The sequence below is a fragment of the Strix aluco genome, chromosome 11, assembly GCF_031877795.1.
Source record: "Strix aluco isolate bStrAlu1 chromosome 11, bStrAlu1.hap1, whole genome shotgun sequence".
Classification (NCBI taxonomy): Eukaryota; Metazoa; Chordata; class Aves; order Strigiformes; family Strigidae; genus Strix; species Strix aluco.
Window position 1 is genome coordinate 20,853,956 of NC_133941.1, and position 18,415 is coordinate 20,872,370.

Here is an 18,415-nt window from a genome sequence, read left to right on the forward strand (position 1 = left end):
TGGCAAGTTACACTAAAGGACTATGTAACAGTAGTAATGGCGGGGATTGTTTCATAGTTAAATGTAAAATAAATGGAATTGGCGAAATGAGATGAAGGAAGTAATTGTTGAGGTGATACTTTGTGGTGTTTTACTTTTTAGTTTCTGTGAAGACCTAGGTAACGTGATGCTAGGAATGCTCATCCTTTGAGAAGAGTTTGAGACTAGGGTGATAGGAGCTCATGAGATAAAATATAGGTCTCTGTTTCCATAGGAAGAATTCATGCATGTCATACGTAATTGTCATTAGGGTTCACTAACCAGAATAGTTGGTTTACCTCTGAGCGTTAATTTCAGCAGCAGTACAGCATCACTGTGAAGCCTTTACTTTCTTGCTGAACAATTTTTTTGCATTTGAAGTTACATGTGCTGTGATTTTTAAATTATGTTATTTACAGTTTTTGCTGTTTGGAATTTTTATCTACTTTTCTGGATGCATCAGAAAATGTACAGAAGAAAGTTAGTAAGTAATGAACAGTTTATTTGCACAATTAGTGCAAATGTAAATTCTCCGTTATTCATCTCATAATTTAAGCAGATGTGAAAAATTCTTTTTAAAGTTTTGGGGTTTTTTTAAATGGCTGCTTTAGTAGTGATGTGCTTTTGCTATTTTTTCAGCATCAAATTCATTCTCTGTTTGTCATGCTCCATTTGGTTGCAGTGGAGAAGACTGTCAGAGAAATACAATTTTCCAGGAAGCATTAATTGAAATGATGGTTTTATATTCAGCATGAAGTAACTAACAGATGTAGATAATAAACAGAGAAAATTCATTAAGTTGCATTTCTCCAGTTTTTTAATCTTTTTCTCCCTCCAAAAAAGCAATTAATTTAATATACTGCACAACATTGTAGAAAATGTTATCTATCCAATCACTTTAATTCTCCCACAAATTTCAAACAAATCTGGGGGAAAATTTTTGGAAACTGACACCTTAAGAAATTATTTGAGTGCTGGAAGCGTCAGTAATAAATTTTCACAGTATTTTTAAAACTGTGTGTACTATTTATATAAAAATTTAACCCAAATCTGCATAATCATTCTAAAAGATTTGGGTCAAGCAAAGAAGTATTGCACGGCTTTGACGTAGAAAAACACTAAAAAAAATAAAACATTCATGCTTGTGTGGACAAATGAACATAAAACCAGCCAGTCTGTGGCTTATTGTCATACAGAAGATAAGATGGAAGGCTGCTGCTTTGGCCAGTAAGTCTGGAGTTATATTGAACTGGTATTTCCATTCATTTTTTTTAGTCCCCACTGGTTCTTTTTCACTTTCTTAGATGTTTTATATCTTCATATAGAAATGGTATTTCAAATTACTTTCATTCACAATACTCTTTCATTATTGTCACAGGACTCAATACTTCAGGGACAAGTGAGAAATGAAAAAAAAAATCCCAAACAGTAAAAAAGTTAGTATCTGTAATATGAAAAAAACCCCCCACATTAAAAAAATCTAGCAGCAGGAAAGCCATCTCCTGGTTAAAAGTACTGGTGAGGCCAGATGTCCACTTCCAGATCTTGCTGTGCTAATAGACGTTTTTACCATCTGTACTGCCTGTCAGCGCACACTAGCTGGGAAGCAGCATCCCGCAGATCTGCCAGTACAGTGAAAAGTGGGAGTGACCTCTAATCCTCTTCAAGCAACTCAGGTTTGCTCAGACACCTTTAGGACTACTTAAAATAATGTTTCTGAATAAAGCAGATTATTTGAAAAAAGTCAGGATTGTCCCCCTTATACCTTCTGGTGACAATAGTATGGAGAATTTACGGAAGCTTTTTCAAAATAAACATATTGCCTCAGATTCTCAATCATATTTCCCTTAGCTGTATCTCTTTGTATAGCTTTGGCTTCTCTATGTATTTTATTGTCCCTTTCTCACCTTATCTCTACAGTAATGCTTAGGACTGTTACGGTGTGATTTCATCAATTGATCTGTAGATTTCTTCAGTCTCTCCTTTCTCTCTCGCAATATAGGAGTTTGTTAATTTCTGGTGTTCAGTAGGAGGAAAAAAAAACCACACATAATTTTGCTGAAAGGGTTTTTTTGAATGATGGCCAGATCTCAGGAAAAGGCAAACCTTTTTGTTTGAACTGAACATTGAATTTTATTTTCCAGTATTTCTAAAAGATTTAAAAGAAAATAAATTTCATAATTAAAGGTAAGCATTTTTTTTTTTTTTTTGGTGGGACTTGGTGAGGAATTTCACCAAGACATAGATCTACAGAAAAGAATAAAATTACACACATGATTTACCCTTGTCTATTTATGGGTCTTAAGGGAGACAATATTTATTACGAAAAACAAAAGAGTACCATTAAATAAATTTATGTCTAAATTCCAATGTAGGTTACTTAGACTATAGTCTGGAAGATAATGGTGACCATAGATGCTTTAAACGCAGTCTAGTTCTCAACCTTACGGTGTCTAAATGAATGATTTTTGTCTTAGAGGAAAAGCAGCTCTTTGAGTTCCAGTATCTCTTTTGCTTTAGAGGCTTCTCTGTATGTGTGTGTATTTATATGTGCACTATAATCAGTAACATAGGACAGGATATCTATAATTTTTATGGCCTCCTGACTGTAAAGTATGTAGTGTAATTTCAAAGTCACGAATTCATTGTGTCTAGGTATATATAATTAGGATTGTTGAAAAATACTGCAGCTATTTCCTGTACTATTTCAGCCATCCCTTCCATGCTGTTGAGTACCTGGTCATCTACTTACCTGCTGGAGCTGGCCCACCACTGTGCATATATGTTCTGTGTTGGAGAACAGACAGTTTTCAGACATCTCTTCCTACTACTTTCCAATGTACTTTTGAGTTTTTTCAGAGTTTTGTATTGCTGCTTGTAGATGCATTATATGAACATTTCTGCCAGAAATCCCTGCCACTCTCAATGCTGTCCATGGACTTTCCCCTTCATGTATGAAGTCAGCGCTGTATCTGGAGTAGATTGTGTTTTGGGGCCTAGTGCAAATTGTGCTTTCCATTTTTAGTGAAAATTCTTCCTTGTATTGAAGGGCTTTGCAGCTCTCTGAAAGCTAATCGAACTGCGTTCGTTGTGTCTCTGCTAAAGGCTTGTCCCTATGTCAGGTCCTGGCAGTGGTGAGTGACTCCCCTGATCTCTCACATGTGTTGGCCTAACTTCTGTGATCTGCGTTGGTTCACAAAAGGGCAACGACACAAATGGCTCATAGCCTGCAATTCGTATTTCATAGGGGAAGGCATTTACCCCACGTTGGAAGCTGACTGGGAACTCATGGAGGAGTGGAGAGGTTTAACATGTTACTGTTTGAATCACGGAGAATAACGTAGACACACTTCATAATGGCTGGAACCTGTCTGTTACAGTGTCACTAAGCACTAGGTACTGAAAATTAAATGAGTGAGGTAATAATAACTACAGCATGCCTTTATCTGGGGAAGAGGATAGTATTTCTTAGAAGCTGAAGGTGAAATGAAAGTTTGATGAGTTAATCAAGAGCCAGAAGCTACACAACAGCTGTAATTATATACCCTAAGTGAAAGGTGAGTCAACATCTTTGCCTGTACTGTGGCAGGATTGATACGTTCAGAAGAGCATCGCTTATGTTCTGAGGAAGTTACGCTTGGGCCTGGTGCTTTCATCCAAGAGGTGACTTACTGGCATGGGCACACTGCTGGGAACAGTTGCACCAGTCCTGAATGAACGAGACATAAAGCTGAGTACCATTAGCACAGTAGGATCCTGACTGGTTTTGCTTGACATCTTGAAGGTGCTGTTAATGGGGCTTTCCATTCCTTGAGTACCCCGTAGGTGTTGATATGCTTTGGGGGAGGCAAGGACTTACCCCAAACTGTGTGAGGAGAGGAATCCTTACAGCATGGCATCGATCCTTTCCTCTGGCTCTCTTGCAGACACCTTTGTATTCCTCCGAGATCAACTCTCAATTTAAGTATTTTCATTGTGTCATGTTAGGGTGGATAAGCGTGAATAACTTTGTGTTGTTGATCACATTCAAAACCTACAGTTTACTAAACTTTCCAACTGATACCAAATATTGTTTAGCAGATATACGTAACCACTTATTTTATTGCAGTTCTTTATGCTACTGAGAGTGGTATACAGGCACAGTTATTCTACCCTAACACTTGCAAGGTTTTTTTTTCCCCCAAAAAGGCGCTAAATGTGCATTACATTAATATAATTTTAAAAATAGGAAAAAAGCACCTAAGTGGGCTGTTCAGCATAACCACACATTCTTAAACTGTATCCTTAAAATATTCTCAAGTTGAAGTGTCATGCAAAATGCATGAATTTTTATATCGATTTAAGGAACCATATTGTTTCCTTGTTACTTTTTTTGCATATATAGCCCCACTTTGGCTCTCTTTTTTCACTTAACACAAATTTGATGCAGCTCATTCCAGTGATTGTGTGGCAGTATATATGCAGCAAGAGAGGTTGCTTTGAAGTAGGACAAGACATGCTCTATTGATTTACACTTTGAGGTCATCGACCTGAGGTCAGAACAAAGATACGTATGCTGCTTCTACTCCTATTACCAGAAGCTGCCAACAGCTATTCCAACTTCATCCCAAATATAATTTATTTGTGCTTATGATCTGTTTTCAGAAGTCATTGCTTACATGTATGTATGTATTGATATGCATAGGTCTTATTAAAGTAAACCTCCTAATTCAAAGATTTATGATTAAAACTAGCAGGAATTAGTACTAAATAGAGTCTGTAAGGATTCTGTTCAGAACTTAAGGACAAATCATCTTGCAAAAGCAAAATTTAAGTGGAATATCTACCTATTTGTTAGTATGCCATAGGTGGTACAGCTTGTAGTTGTTCTTGGAGAAATAATTTATAGATATGCAGATATAAGTGGGCATTTTCTATTTCACTGCGATTTTAATTTATTTTATTTTATTTTATTTACAGGATTAGCTGGCACTGCTGCAGACCTAGAAAAAAGAAAGCTTATTTTTGGAAAAAATTTTATACCTCCAAAGAAGCCAAAAACATTCTTACAGCTAGTCTGGGAAGCGTTGCAGGATGTGACTCTTATAATCTTGGAAATTGCAGCCATCATATCTTTGGGGCTTTCGTTTTATCAGCCACCTGGAGAAGGGAATGAAGGTAAAAACTTTTTATAGAAGTCATTTGTATAAGTTTAAGTAAAATCAGTCCTGCATCTCAAATTGATTCCATCCCCACCCTCTGGAAGGTCACTAACAGGAAATTTCCATGTGGTTTGTGCCTATTACTGTTACATATGGTACTGACATATTTTTTGTGCTTGACATTTCTTCATGCTGAACCTCGTGACATATGCTAAACGAGTTAAAGAAAAATCATAGTATTCTTATAAAACTGAAGTATTTTTGTGTCTGTTTTCACCTTTGAGTTTGTGTTTGGCGTTTATTCATCTTAGATGGTTGTTTACTGCATTATGGAGGATGAATATGTAATTGCTTATATAGCTGATGTATCCTATCTACATGAACATGGACAAGTCTTCAGCTAGTTTATACCAGCTGAAGACTTGAAATTGGTGAAACTCACTCATGTCAGTATTTTTAGTGATATAGCTAAGGCTAGTGAGCCTGGCTCACAAGGGAGTATTAGGGGCAAAGTCATGTTACTTATAAACTATATATTGCAGAATCCTTCTGTGATATCTGTAGAGAGTTTTAACACCCGTCCCGCCTCCCTGCCCGTCTCCTTTTTTCCCCCTTTGGAAAGTACTCTTGAATTCACATGCTTAAAATACTCATTCTTCTACATAAATGCAAGATTTCCATTTCTGGCAACTGATCCAGATTTTTTTTTTTTTCCCTACTCTCTCATAGACTTATAAAGCCGGATAAAATATGCTGTGTGAAATGACGTGAATAGCTTGGCGAATGTATGAAGAATGTCTTCCTCTAAATATAGCCTTGAAATGCTTTTTACATTCGCTTCAGTTTCCTTTGGCTACTTTCCTTGAAGACCCTTCCTTCTTCCTTTTCCATTCACAAGCAGAATAAGCACGTACCTATCCATAGCTCTTGTATCATATTTATGATTCTTTAATCCTTTATATATATAAAATCAGGAACCTTTTATTGCTTTATCACTGAATTTTGAATACATGACTATTGATTCAGCAGGTGTTGATTTAGGCATGAAAAGATAAAGGAGTAATTTGGTTTTTAACTGAAGAAAACATTATTTACTGTTATTACCTCATATAGCTGGACATAGTAGAATATCTTGGGGACGTTGTAAACCATGAATGATGCTTTACAAAATTAGAATTTAGTTCTGCAAACTTTTTTCTTAGGCATAAGTGTGCAGGCTACTCTCTTATTTTTTAATTTATTTGGTGGGAAAGGAATTTTGAAAATAGGATTGTTACAGGTTTTAGGAAGAGGGGAGATGTGTCATCAGATGATTTTTTTTTTTCCAAATTATTATTCTTATTATTTTGATACAGCATTTAAAATGTTTCTTTTCCCATGGGAAGGCATGACACATCTGAGTCTGAAAAGCTCGGCAGCACAGCCTGGGAAAAATTGTTTGTGTTTTCCCACAGCACAGTATTTTATTCAGTGGTCACTCTTTTCCTTGTGTTTTTAGAATTGTTTTCCTGAAAGGTTTTGCCATTTTTACACAGGGAGAATAAATAAAGTTAGTGAATATCTTTTAATCCAACTTTCTGAACACATCATAAAGGTCCTTTACATTTTTTTTTTTAAAAAAGGCTTTCTTTGAGCAGTTATATAAATGTGGGAGATTCTCTTTCATTTTAAAATTAGTACGTTATAAACTGTTGCCAAGGATACCTATAGTTTATTGGTAGATGTCCTTTTTAAAGAGTCCTAAACATTGAAAGACTGATATATTAAGCTTGATTTTGCCACTGGTGAGGTGGGGTATAGTTGTACTTGAAATTGATTTAATGATTCTGCATAACCTTTGGTAACCAATTATAAAATAAAAGTATATGTAGACTAATGTTGAGTAAAATTCAAATGAACTCTTAACAAAGAAACAAAATATGCTGTTTTGCCTACACTTAAGCCAATTTATTGAACAATTTAAACTATTTCTTGAACTGAAGATGAACCTGGATGCAGACCAAACATGGCCTATCTGAGGAGATTGTAGTTTTTTGAAAGGGCAGCAACTTGTATGCTTTCTGTCTTGCAAAATGTCTGCTTATCTGATGAAATCTCATATTCGTTATACATTGCTTTAGATTGGTCCATCTGTGCATATCTGTTGTAACAGAGAATATGGAAAGAAAAATCATATAAGATGTAATGTCCTCACAGCAGTCCGTGTTATGCCTGATCTCATTTTCTTGAGGTGCGAGGGTAATATTGCCTGTGGGATGGAATAGGGAATCCCTACCCAGGGACAGGATAAGTGACAAATGTTCCTCTGGGAAGTGTGAGAACCTGTATTTTCCTTTTCTGACTCTTCCCAAAATGAAAATTATTCATTCAAATGTACATGTATTTGCAAGTTTTATGTTTTTCTTGAAAATAATATGTTTTCTCCTGAAAACACAGCCCAGTGTTAGGAAGGGGAGCTGGCATTTCTTGCTGTCTACTCTTGAACTTGCCCAACTCCTCCAGAGCCTAATTAAAAAGTTTCTCAGGCAGTTTCTGGACAAACTTAGTAGTTGTGCAGTCCAGCCCCCTGGACGATGCCTGTGGGGAGCAGGTGAGAGGCAGCAGAGTCTCTGGAGCTCAGATCTCCCCTAGATCTCATCATGGAAGCAGTGTGGAGGGGCTGTGGTACCTGCTTACAGCTGCCGAAGCTTGGTCCATGGGCCGACTAGCTGATGGTCAGCTGCACTGGAAAGAATTTCTAGATTATGCATTCTTAAATTTTTTTTTCCCCGTCCCTAAAAGTTGTTGGTATTTGATTTTGCTGGTTGATGACAAAGTGAAATATAAAGCTTGTGACAGTCATGTCTATCTACAGCTCAAGAAGAAGTCTCTTTTGTGTGACAGGACACTACTTTTTGATGCATAGCTGTTTTATAGTATATAAGACAGCCTGGTTTTTTGAATTCTAATTTTTTTCTTGCGTTTCAAAATTAAACGCATTTTCATTTTGAAAATCAGTCAACAAGACTGTTCTCCTTCCCATGCTGATTTGCCCAGTCATCACTGCTCATTACCTGAGCTCATCAACTTACTATCATCTACATGGACCTTTCAGAGTCTAAAAACAATTGTAAACATAAATTCAATATGGCTGCAACGTAAAAGTCTTAAAAAAAAAGTAAAAAGGCGAAATCTTTATGAGCAGACAGGTGTGAGACGCTGTTGGTAAGTGGGATGGCAAAGGGAGATGATCGAGAACAGCCAGTTTCCACACAGGTTCATGGCCAATGTAGTGACACTGTATTTTTCTTATCACCGTGAAGTCTGTACTGTGAATTGGCTTCACGTTGCAGGGAAATTGTGCTGATTCTTTGGTCATGGCTACAAGTGCCTGTGATGATTTTATGCTTTTTTGATGTCTTTGAGGTCTGTGACTAGAACAGGATGGCGAACAGAGCATGAGCCTTTCTGTTGGAGACAGAACTATGTGAAAGTGGATGTTTCCACAGAAATAACGTTGTCAATGACAGAAACATTAACATTAGCCAAATGCTTTTTTTTCCCTTTGCTCAGAAAGACCTTGGTCTATCTTCAGGAGCAACTTGAATGAGAAGTCTGGCCAGGGAGTTGTAGCTGATGCCAGAAAAGATAATATGTCTTGGGAAATACCAGAGAAGGGTTTGGACAGGCTGGAGTCTACAATGAGAGCTGGATATCTTTTACTTTCTATTATTGTCAAATACACAGAGGGACCTGAATAAAAGCTGACAGAGGTGTGGTGCAAGTTCATTAGCAGCCACCAAGGGGAGGTGGAAGAGCACCGGAAAAAGCCGGTGGAAAAGCAAGGCTGTGATTTGACTTAGCCTCTTCAGTCTCTACTGGGAGTGGAGCCTTGTGGATACTACTCAGTCGTAAGGAGCGGTTGTGCAACGCTCACACACGCACCATGACTGAGATGTTCGCTGTGGCAGGGCTGTGCCAGGCTCTTCCCTGAGCCACGTGCCTCGCAGCAATGGGGAGGGAGTGTTAAGAGCGGAGGGAAAAATTGAATTTCTCTCATGCTGGACATTTTGATATTCAGCATTTTTAAAAGAAATACTAACTTTACATGAAAGCTCAAATAAGAAAGGGATAATGGAGGTAAAAATTTACAGAATTCTAAAATTGGCCAATCTTTCAGCACTTTTGATTGACACAATACTGCCTTGCAATACTTCATTTGCTTATTGCTTAGGTCTAACTTGAAAAGTTGTGATGTCTATAAGTGACAGCCTTTCCTTGTGGGAATAAAGGATAATAACATGAAAATAAGAGATTTTAAGACACAGTGTCAGGGAAACACCACCTTGCGTATTTTTTTTATTGAGCTTACTTATGCACTGCCTTTATATTGAATATATTTATAACTGCCTTTAACATATCCTAAAGTTTTATCTACCAATGACCTTATTAGTTAATAAATAAGTTGAAGTAATCTTTATTTTTTAGAATTGGTACAACTCTTTCTTTTCGGACACTTGAAACCTACTTTAATTTTTGAAGCTGTAACAGAATTAGCATTTAACCGGTTTCTGCCATTTAAGTGCAAAATATTTTTCTCCTGAGGCTTTTGAAGGAGGAATGCATGACAAAATGCACACATCTAAAAAATATTAGAGTGCATGAGTTGTTTCAGGAATCTTGTCTAAGGGTATAGTCTAATGTGTGTATGTTAGTGCATTTTGCTGTATTAGGCAGTTACAAGCTTAAAAGTTCATTTTCTTCGTGTATTTCTAGATTGGCTGTTATTTCCCATTTTAAGCTATGAATGTTGATACACTGCCAAATTTAAGCCCTTTGACTGTAGCATAATTGCATTTCCAAATATCTATAACACTATTTGGTATTATCTTGAGAAAAGTCAATAGATTATTATCTGGTGAGTTGCATTCAGTTACACTATTGGAAACAGTTGACATTTCTGTGGGTTTGAAGTATCAGTAGTGTCGTTCCGCAACCAATCTTAACTGGAAGTAGTAGTAATCCGTTGTTGATAGTACATGAAGTTTTTGTTCTACTGCAGTTCTTCATTTAAGATATGGATGAACCTTGGAAAATGTGATTTCATTTTCTGCTGCAATCACAAAATCTGATCTACATGAGTTACTAAGTAATAGTGTAGTTTTAATGCTTCTCCAGAAGTCACTTTAGTTCCTGTATTTCATATTTCTTAACAAGAGTGAGAGGTTCAAGAATTTTGTTCTCAGAAGCTATGCTAGAGTTGTTTTTATGATCTGCTTTGCATTCCCTTTTACCATCTGACAGGCCATTAGGAGCAATTGAGAACTTCTGCATAAATTATTGTCAGCCCTGTGGCAATTACTGCTCTCATTACTGATCCACACAGAATCATTTTTCCACTCCTTCAAAAAAGTGCAAAACTGCTGCTGTGTTTTAGGAAACGTATTTTGAGAGAAAATTCCCGGTGCAGATGTAGTTTCTACTACAGTGATGATCACACAGGGGTGCGACTTATGCAAGTTAAAAATACTTTGTTCCTCAGAACAAAATCCTTCTGTGTCCTGGGTTAATAGATTGCAGACTGTTCCCTGAGCAAACAGAATAGTGAGCCTATGGTATGTAAAGAGGATTCAATGAATATATGGGATCCTGGCTTCATTTTTTTAAGGTATATTAGAGTTAGTCCAGGACTAAATTTGAAATACTTGTATATCAGTGTGTGGTGAAATCTTTTGTATACAGTCTGTTTTTTAAGACAGTATATGAATAGAAGGAGCTGCTTCATGGGTTAGCCTTCCCCTTACTCATGCAACAAGTTAATGAACAGGAAAAAATAGAGAAACAGGACATGGTCCCCTGACATTTGGTCCTCCCAAGCCACTTGCACTAAGCTGTTGGTGGCGTTGATGTGCAGGTGCTGCTTGGGGCTGTGGCTGGTGTGCCTGCTGGCCTCTCATGGCTTAGTTTCCTTACAAGAGACTGTGTTTCCCAGGGTTCACCACTCAGCTGTTTCCTTATCATTCCTATAATGGGCCACATTGCTTGGTCAAGTTGGAGATTGAAATCAGAAAGGTTATCTGTATAGTTGGAGAGAAGATACAGCTGATCCACAGCTCCCATGGGGACAGTTGCTTATCTTGTTTCTGTGCTAAGCCTCACGGTTGAAGTAGTACTCGTACTCATGGTACAACTGTTCTGCGCATATCTAGCAAATGTTATGCTCCTTATATGTGAACCTGAACAAGTACATGTGGATGGATTGAATGGACAGCAGGCCACAGTCAGACATGGAAATGCGAGGAGCCAACATGCTTGACATTTCATCACTTTGAGCAAGTCTGTAGGAATAAGTCACAGTGGGAAGGATTTGCCCAGCCATTAGTGCAGGTATCTGTGGAAGGAAGTGAAAACAAGTAAAAATTTCATTCATACATATAAAGAATATATATAAAAAAGAATATATATATAAAAGAATATATAAAGCATCTGGCAACAAACTTCTCTTTCTTAGGAGTGAAAGTGCTGAATTTAATACCAGTGTGAATTCCTGTCCAGGTTGTAGTCTGTATTGGTGTACAGTTTTTAAAAAAATACTTCTGTTGATTTGAGTCAGTCCAATCCTCCTCCTTGCAAGTTCCCTACCCTTGATGCAAATTCTGCTGGAGCAGACCGGCTGCAATATGCTGTCTGCTGGGTTTCAGCTAGACTAGAGTACAATGTTGTGTTGTAAAGATCGGTTGTCTGTCCCAGTTCCCCAGCACTTGTTATGGGTGTTATGGGATCTCTTGGATTAAAAAAAAATTGTAATAACATCTAATTAAGACATTGCTCCTTCAAAACATTTCAAAATTTTGTTATTATGGGCAGTATCTTTTTGTGGTTCCAGTTCTCAGCTTTCCTTGGATCAGTTTGTAGTTTTATTGCTTTTCACATGATATCTAGGCTACTAAAGGGAATTTTACGGTAATAACATACATCAGACATTGAAGCATTTCCCTGCATCCAGGAGAAAATAAGAAATACCACCTTTCTAATTTAGCTCTAAGGTCATGTTAACAAATTTGTTAATTGTTCTGTATTTGTGTGTATAAACAGCTGAAGTTTCTCACCCAGCTTTTAACCTTTTCCATAAATTGGTTTTGTGGGTTTTTTTTAATTTTACTCAAGAGTAGGTAATTCCTACCCTCCATTGCCTATATTTGCAAATCAGCCAAAATCCTATCCCAGTTTATTATTATCTTCAGATTCATTTGCAGATTTTGTCTTCTGCTCTTGTATGCATTTCTTTGCATGTAGAGAAATTTTCCCTCCATTGGAGAAGGCAACTAGAAATCTCAGCCTGCTGTGCTGAATCTGCAGATACCAATCACCACCACAGCCCAGCAAGATCCATGTTAAGAACAAGGGACAATAGAGAGGGGGGAAAAAAACAACCAAACAAAACCCAAACCCAACCTTGGCACCATCACAAGAAATAATGGCTCACAGCTGCATTGCCCTGTGGACAACTGTTAGAGGTTAATTTCTTCAATTTATTGGTATGCAAGATGTGTGTTCCCTTTCTGTTTGGAAGGAAGGCAGTGCATCGCTTTCCTACTTCCCCATGAGGATGAATGTTGGGCTTGCAGGGAGAGCTGGTCAGTCTCTGGAACACAGGCAAGGTGGGACAGGAAGGGAAAAGACCCTTTCTGTGTGGCCATGTATGATGGGACAGCTTGACCTTAGATTTGATAAAAGTCTTCTCTTTTTCCCAGTTTTTAATGTATTATTTTCTTCCCTTCTGTTTCTTTACAAATACTTGTGACACAACTACATTTATTTTAGTATTCTCGGGTAGCTGCTGTTCGGAGTCTCTCACTCCTTCAGCATCCAATTCTTAACAATTTTCTTCCCACTCTCACAAAAATGTTTTTCTTTTTTAGAGTTATTGCCCAGATCATAAACTACCTATATTCTCTTTCCAAGAAGTGTAATGTCTTAGTAGATTAATCTGCTTTTCTCTGGGGATTCTAGAAATCTTACATTTTTCTGATGAAATCGGCTTATTCTTAAATTGTATAAATATACAAAATGCCTGCTGGGGAAACCTTGAAATAGATTCTTGTGTACGCAAACACATATTGGCGCAGGAGAAACACACAGGTGTCATTTGGGCAGGAAGCAAACATTGGATATAAAATGAATAGCAGGATTAGCTCTGCAGGAGCACTACCATCGCATCTGGTGTTGGAAATGGTACTAGGTATTATTAAATTCTGCAGTAGAATACAATCAGTTCCTGCCACATGTAAACATACTGTTTTTATTAATATTGATCATTTGTATTACCTTAACACTAGAAATGAGCACTAGCAAATCTATGCATGGCTCAAGATTTCATTTAAACAAGAAATACTTGTGTGCCCCCTTTGCTTAAATGACCCTGGGGGATAAACAGATGTTTCAAAAAAGTTAGAGAAAGTAAAAGCACTAATTATTGAGGAACTTTAACCAAATTTAATTAAACTTAATTAAAAATAACCTCAGATAAATGACCACATGAAAATCTTGAGCCATCCTCTGATGAATTCAGTTCATTTACTTCCTAGTGAGATGCAATGAGTGTAATTGAATCTAAAATAAATGTTTTAATACAGCACTTATCAGTTTTTACCTTGTCTTTACCCATACAGTCCACATCCAGGATTTCCTCATACATTTTCCTTAGCAAGGCTACTCACATGGTTAATGAAGCACATTAATTTTTTAAGTCCTTTGCCAGACTTTTACATACTGAGAGTCTTGCGGGGCCAATTCAAGATCCTAGGACACAAAGATTTCCACAGGGAAGTGTTGCATATGTCTCCCTGTCTATAAAAATCTGTCTTCCTGGGTTTCGTTAATATGTACTTAATATATTTGATTAATGAGTGAAAGAATCAGAAATGTCAGAAGTGAGTCAGCTGAACAAAGTTGGTTCTCTATTCCTTGTGGCAGTTTTAGATCGTAATCTTTTTTTAAAAAGCACTTTACATGTGATAACATAGATTGCATTGAAAATACATAAATGTAGACAGCATAAAAATCTAGTTTGTAAGGCCAACATTAATGATATTTTACAAATCTCCTAAAATCATAGCAGTACATAGCAATAAAAAAAAACCCCTGTAAGTCTTTTGCTGGCCCTCCCAGTTATGAAGCCAACTTTAAGATGAAAAACCAATTCCACAACTTGTGTGTGTGCACTTTATATTTAAAAAATGTCACCAAGTAATATTTTTGGTACACTGAAAACCCGTTATCTCTTTAAGTCCTTTCCATATTGCAAAATAGAATGTAGAAAATGTTAAGCCTTTTTAATTTTAACACTTTGCGGTGATTTGAATCTTAACTTCCACCCTGCTTCATGAACTATGTCAGTAAAAAAGCAACCCAACCCAGCATCTCTGAAAAATGACTTAAAATATTTTTGGAATTTTGTTGCACATGCTGGAAACAACAATAATTAGCAAACACGTTAAAATCTCTTCTATGTCTCAAAAGGTCAAGGGAACAGCTGAACTGCCTTGTAATCCTCACTGTCAGTGTCAGCTAATCACCCGTTGGCACCGCAGGGAGATCTAGCTGCCGTTTCCAAGTTCTTTATCTGTACTATTTGCAGTCTGTAAGCACTGGTTTTAATTTTGCAGGACTGTCAACCATTTGTCTAGTTCAACATAATCTTACACCAATCCAGGTACTTCCTCAGAGGGTTTTAGTTCTAACTTAATTTTATTTTAGCCCTTAATTAGAATGGATTTGGAATTCCACACACATGCCCATTTGGCTCAGAGTGCTTTCAAATGCCTTTGCTTTGACTATAAAACACTGAAGTGTGGATGTTATTCTGTAAGTCTTATACAGAGTGTGTTACATAATGTTCTTCAGGCACTGAAGAATCAGTAGAAAAACAGTTGTATATAAGAGGTTATAAGGGCCATGCAGCCTTAAAAGCTGATATGTCCTAATAGGAATTCTTCATCATCTTTGTTGCTAAACAAATACCACTGATCCAGCTGTCACTGCACTAGAGGTTCTTATTGTGCTGTCCAAGGAGGAAAATTCACAAGAGAAGCTGAGACAACAGAAGCGCAGCTATTAGAAAATAGTGTTTTTATGTAAAATAGATTAATCTCAAAGTATGGATTAATTTCAGAGTTACCAAAACACAACTTCTGAGAAGTGTTGTTGCACACACTCAAATACTTACATCATTCTTCACAAAAATTAAACCATGAGATTCCCAAAGGATTTTTTAAACCAGTCTAAACCGTCTGTCAGTACAAGGGATGAAGCAGTTGGCATCCTGGAAAATAGGAGAAAAAAATAGGAGAAATGGAAGTATTTGCCCTCTTAAAAACAGTTTGTTCTGCCAGAACCCCACCATTTAACCTCCTTCCTCCCAAAGCTAGGATGAGGTGAAGCAGCATATGGCTTCTAGTGACATTAGACCAATCTGTTTTGTTAAGTAAATTTAGTTCCTTTAAGAATTTGCTTAAGAAAGTATGTTACTTTTGATTTCCTGCCGTAAATCATACTTCAGTGCAAGGTCTAAAAATCCATGAGCAGAGAACAGAACAGGTTGGAGTGTCCAGCTATTACACATGTCCAAACTCTCATGCATGCACGTTATCTTGCTGTTTTCATGAGGAGAAAATTGTGCACATTTGAGTTGTCATTTCCTGGATACGCTAGTTAATTTCTGAAACTTTTTTGCTTTTATGTTGTTTTCTAGGTGCAGAAGATGGGACAAATTTAGGTTTAGGGCTGCAATACTGCATGAATTGCTGAGAGTCCTGAGTGGTATGGGGTCACGGCGAGCACGATGTAAGGCTGCTTTGGTGGCTTGTTTATGGAGCCACATGGAGCCTGGCTCTTGGTGTTCAGCTGTGGCTGACAAACCCGTCAGGACACGAACTGAACCTGCAGAGCCTCTCAGGGCTTTTGTACCCCTCTGCTCAAGCTGAGCCTCCTGGGGAGAGCGCGGCATCTCTGGGAGCGCCACAGCAGCCGCCCTCTGTACCTCTCCGCAGGATTGTGCTCGGAGAGAAATAAACCTGGCTATGCTGGCCTGTTTATGCAGGTTCGTGCTGGCTGGTTCTGTGGATTTTGGGAGATTGCATCATTTTGGCTGGCTCTGTGGGTTCGTACAGAGGTGCTATGGAGCCTGCAGACGGGGACTGCTGACCATCCTCTGAGCATCGTCCCCTGCACCCAGCAAGAGCCAAAAGGGCTGTGACTGCAACAGAGAGAACAAGCCTTGCTGGCCTTTTTTTCATCCTATGCAGAGCTGCAAAGCTGTATTTACTTTAAGCTCCCCAGCACTCCCTATATTAGGAGTGCAGTGCTGAGACAAGTGCTGGATATATAAACCAGAGAGCGCTCCAGTCTCCGTTTCTCCCTGGCCTGGTTAATCCACAGCCCGATGACAGCATCCAAAGGCAAACAAGAAGAGGCAGGATATGAGAAAATATACTTGAGGGGGATCTTGGAGGTCATTTAGTCTGTCCCCATACTCAAAAACACTATCAACAATGCTTAAGCCATTCTTGACAGAAATTTAACATACTTATTTTAAAAGGCTCCAGTGATAGAAATTCCATGTCTTTCCTTGATAATTTGTCTAAGTGTCCATGCAGTGAGACAGTTAGTCATGGGGTGTAACCTAAATGTCTCTTGTAAGAATTTAAACACATCACCACCTTGTTATATTTTCACATGGATGTGAAGACCAATTTGCCATATTATATTTCCAGCCATATTTTGTCTACTTGAAGACAACTTGATTATAAATACCAATGCATAGCTATTTATGGGAACTTACCCAGATTTTTCAATAGGAATTTGAAATTTGAACATGTCACTAATAGAGGAATACGAGTATTACACTGAATTTGGCAAAGGGAGCCAAAATATTATCTTAAAATCGTTTACCTTGTGTTTAAAAAAAAAATCAAAATTGCCCCAAACCATTGAAAACCCAAAAGCTCTGAAAACAACTTTATTGTCAAAAGTTAACATTAATAGCTTATAAAAGAAAACATTGTGAAATACAGGAACACTGAATGTTTTCTTATTTGATTGTGGATTAAAAATCAGTTCTGATTTAGCAGCTTGAAAATCTCAAGTATTTTTCAGATTTGCAAAATCTGTTTACGATGTGACATCTTTTAATTCAAAGTATTTTTGGATCAGGTTATAGGATTGTTTTACAGTTTCAGAGGAGGGTGCTGTTTGCCTACTGGTCTGCATAAGTTCAAACAAACTGTCTGAAAACGCGAAGTCTGCCTGTGCTTATGGTTCATGTCTGTTGTTGGGTTTGAATTAGAATGGAAAATTATTATCTGGAAAAAAATGTTTAAGCACAGATGACTGAAACAAAACAGGTGTGCCTTTCTGAACAGAAAAACTGTGATGACAAGGCAGATGTGTAGCACTTTGCTGCTTTTTTTTTTGAGAAACCAGTAGCAGTAACAGGCCTTTGAGACAAAATATCTAAACCTCAGCATGAAGGATATGCACACACATGTGTAATCAGGTATTGAATTGGGACCTGGCAAGAGGAATATTAAAATCTCTCAACTTCAAATCTGTGGAGATGCACTGCAGGGTTGTTTTTTTTTAAAGCTTTATCAGACACTAGAACAAGCCCCCACCCTGTTGAACTCCACTGTCAGGAATAGAGCACAGACAAGCGCGTGGTATTACAGTCCACATCGATTACATCTAATGCAGTAGAGTTAAGACTAGGTGTAACGGCACTGAATTATACTGCTTTTTAAGTATGTGTATCTGTGTGCACATCCACGTGTGTGTTAATATATATATGTGTATTTTCATTTATGTATACATGTATCTCCTATCAGAAAAGTAACCTTTTAAACAACTGATTCCAATTTATTTCTGTTATTGCGTAAGGAGTTCTGCCTTTTCTCTCTAGGATATGCTGCTCATCTTGTTTCAGTTAAGTATGTATAAACTTCTAGAATCTTAAAAACTAGATGAAACCAAAATTAATATGCAGAATATATGGAATGTATGTTCTAAATGGAGGTTATCTTAATTACATGCAGCTTTAGCTTGCTTTGGATGTATCTACATCAACATTTTAGTTTGGATCCAGAGTATACTTCAGAAATTACATCTGTTTGTACTCAGTTAATGTGCTTTGGTTCACATTGCAGGGTGCTTTGGGGGAGTGCTCAAACTGGATGTGCATTCAGATGGGTTTTCATCCCGTCCTTAAGGATGAAACTAAA

General features: G+C 37.5%; 1 protein-coding gene across 8 annotated transcripts in view; it reads left to right on the top strand.

Annotated features, from left to right (window-relative positions):
* The window catches only part of ATP2B2 (ATPase plasma membrane Ca2+ transporting 2), a 431,184-nt gene that overhangs the window by 293,929 nt on the left and 118,840 nt on the right, over nt 1–18,415 (top strand). For all 8 annotated transcript variants that reach the window (XM_074836607.1, XM_074836605.1, XM_074836606.1 and 5 more), the window contains one exon: nt 4,978–5,175. In XM_074836607.1, coding sequence (XP_074692708.1) covers nt 4,978–5,175 — 198 coding nt within the window. The remainder of the gene's footprint in view (nt 1–4,977; nt 5,176–18,415) is intronic.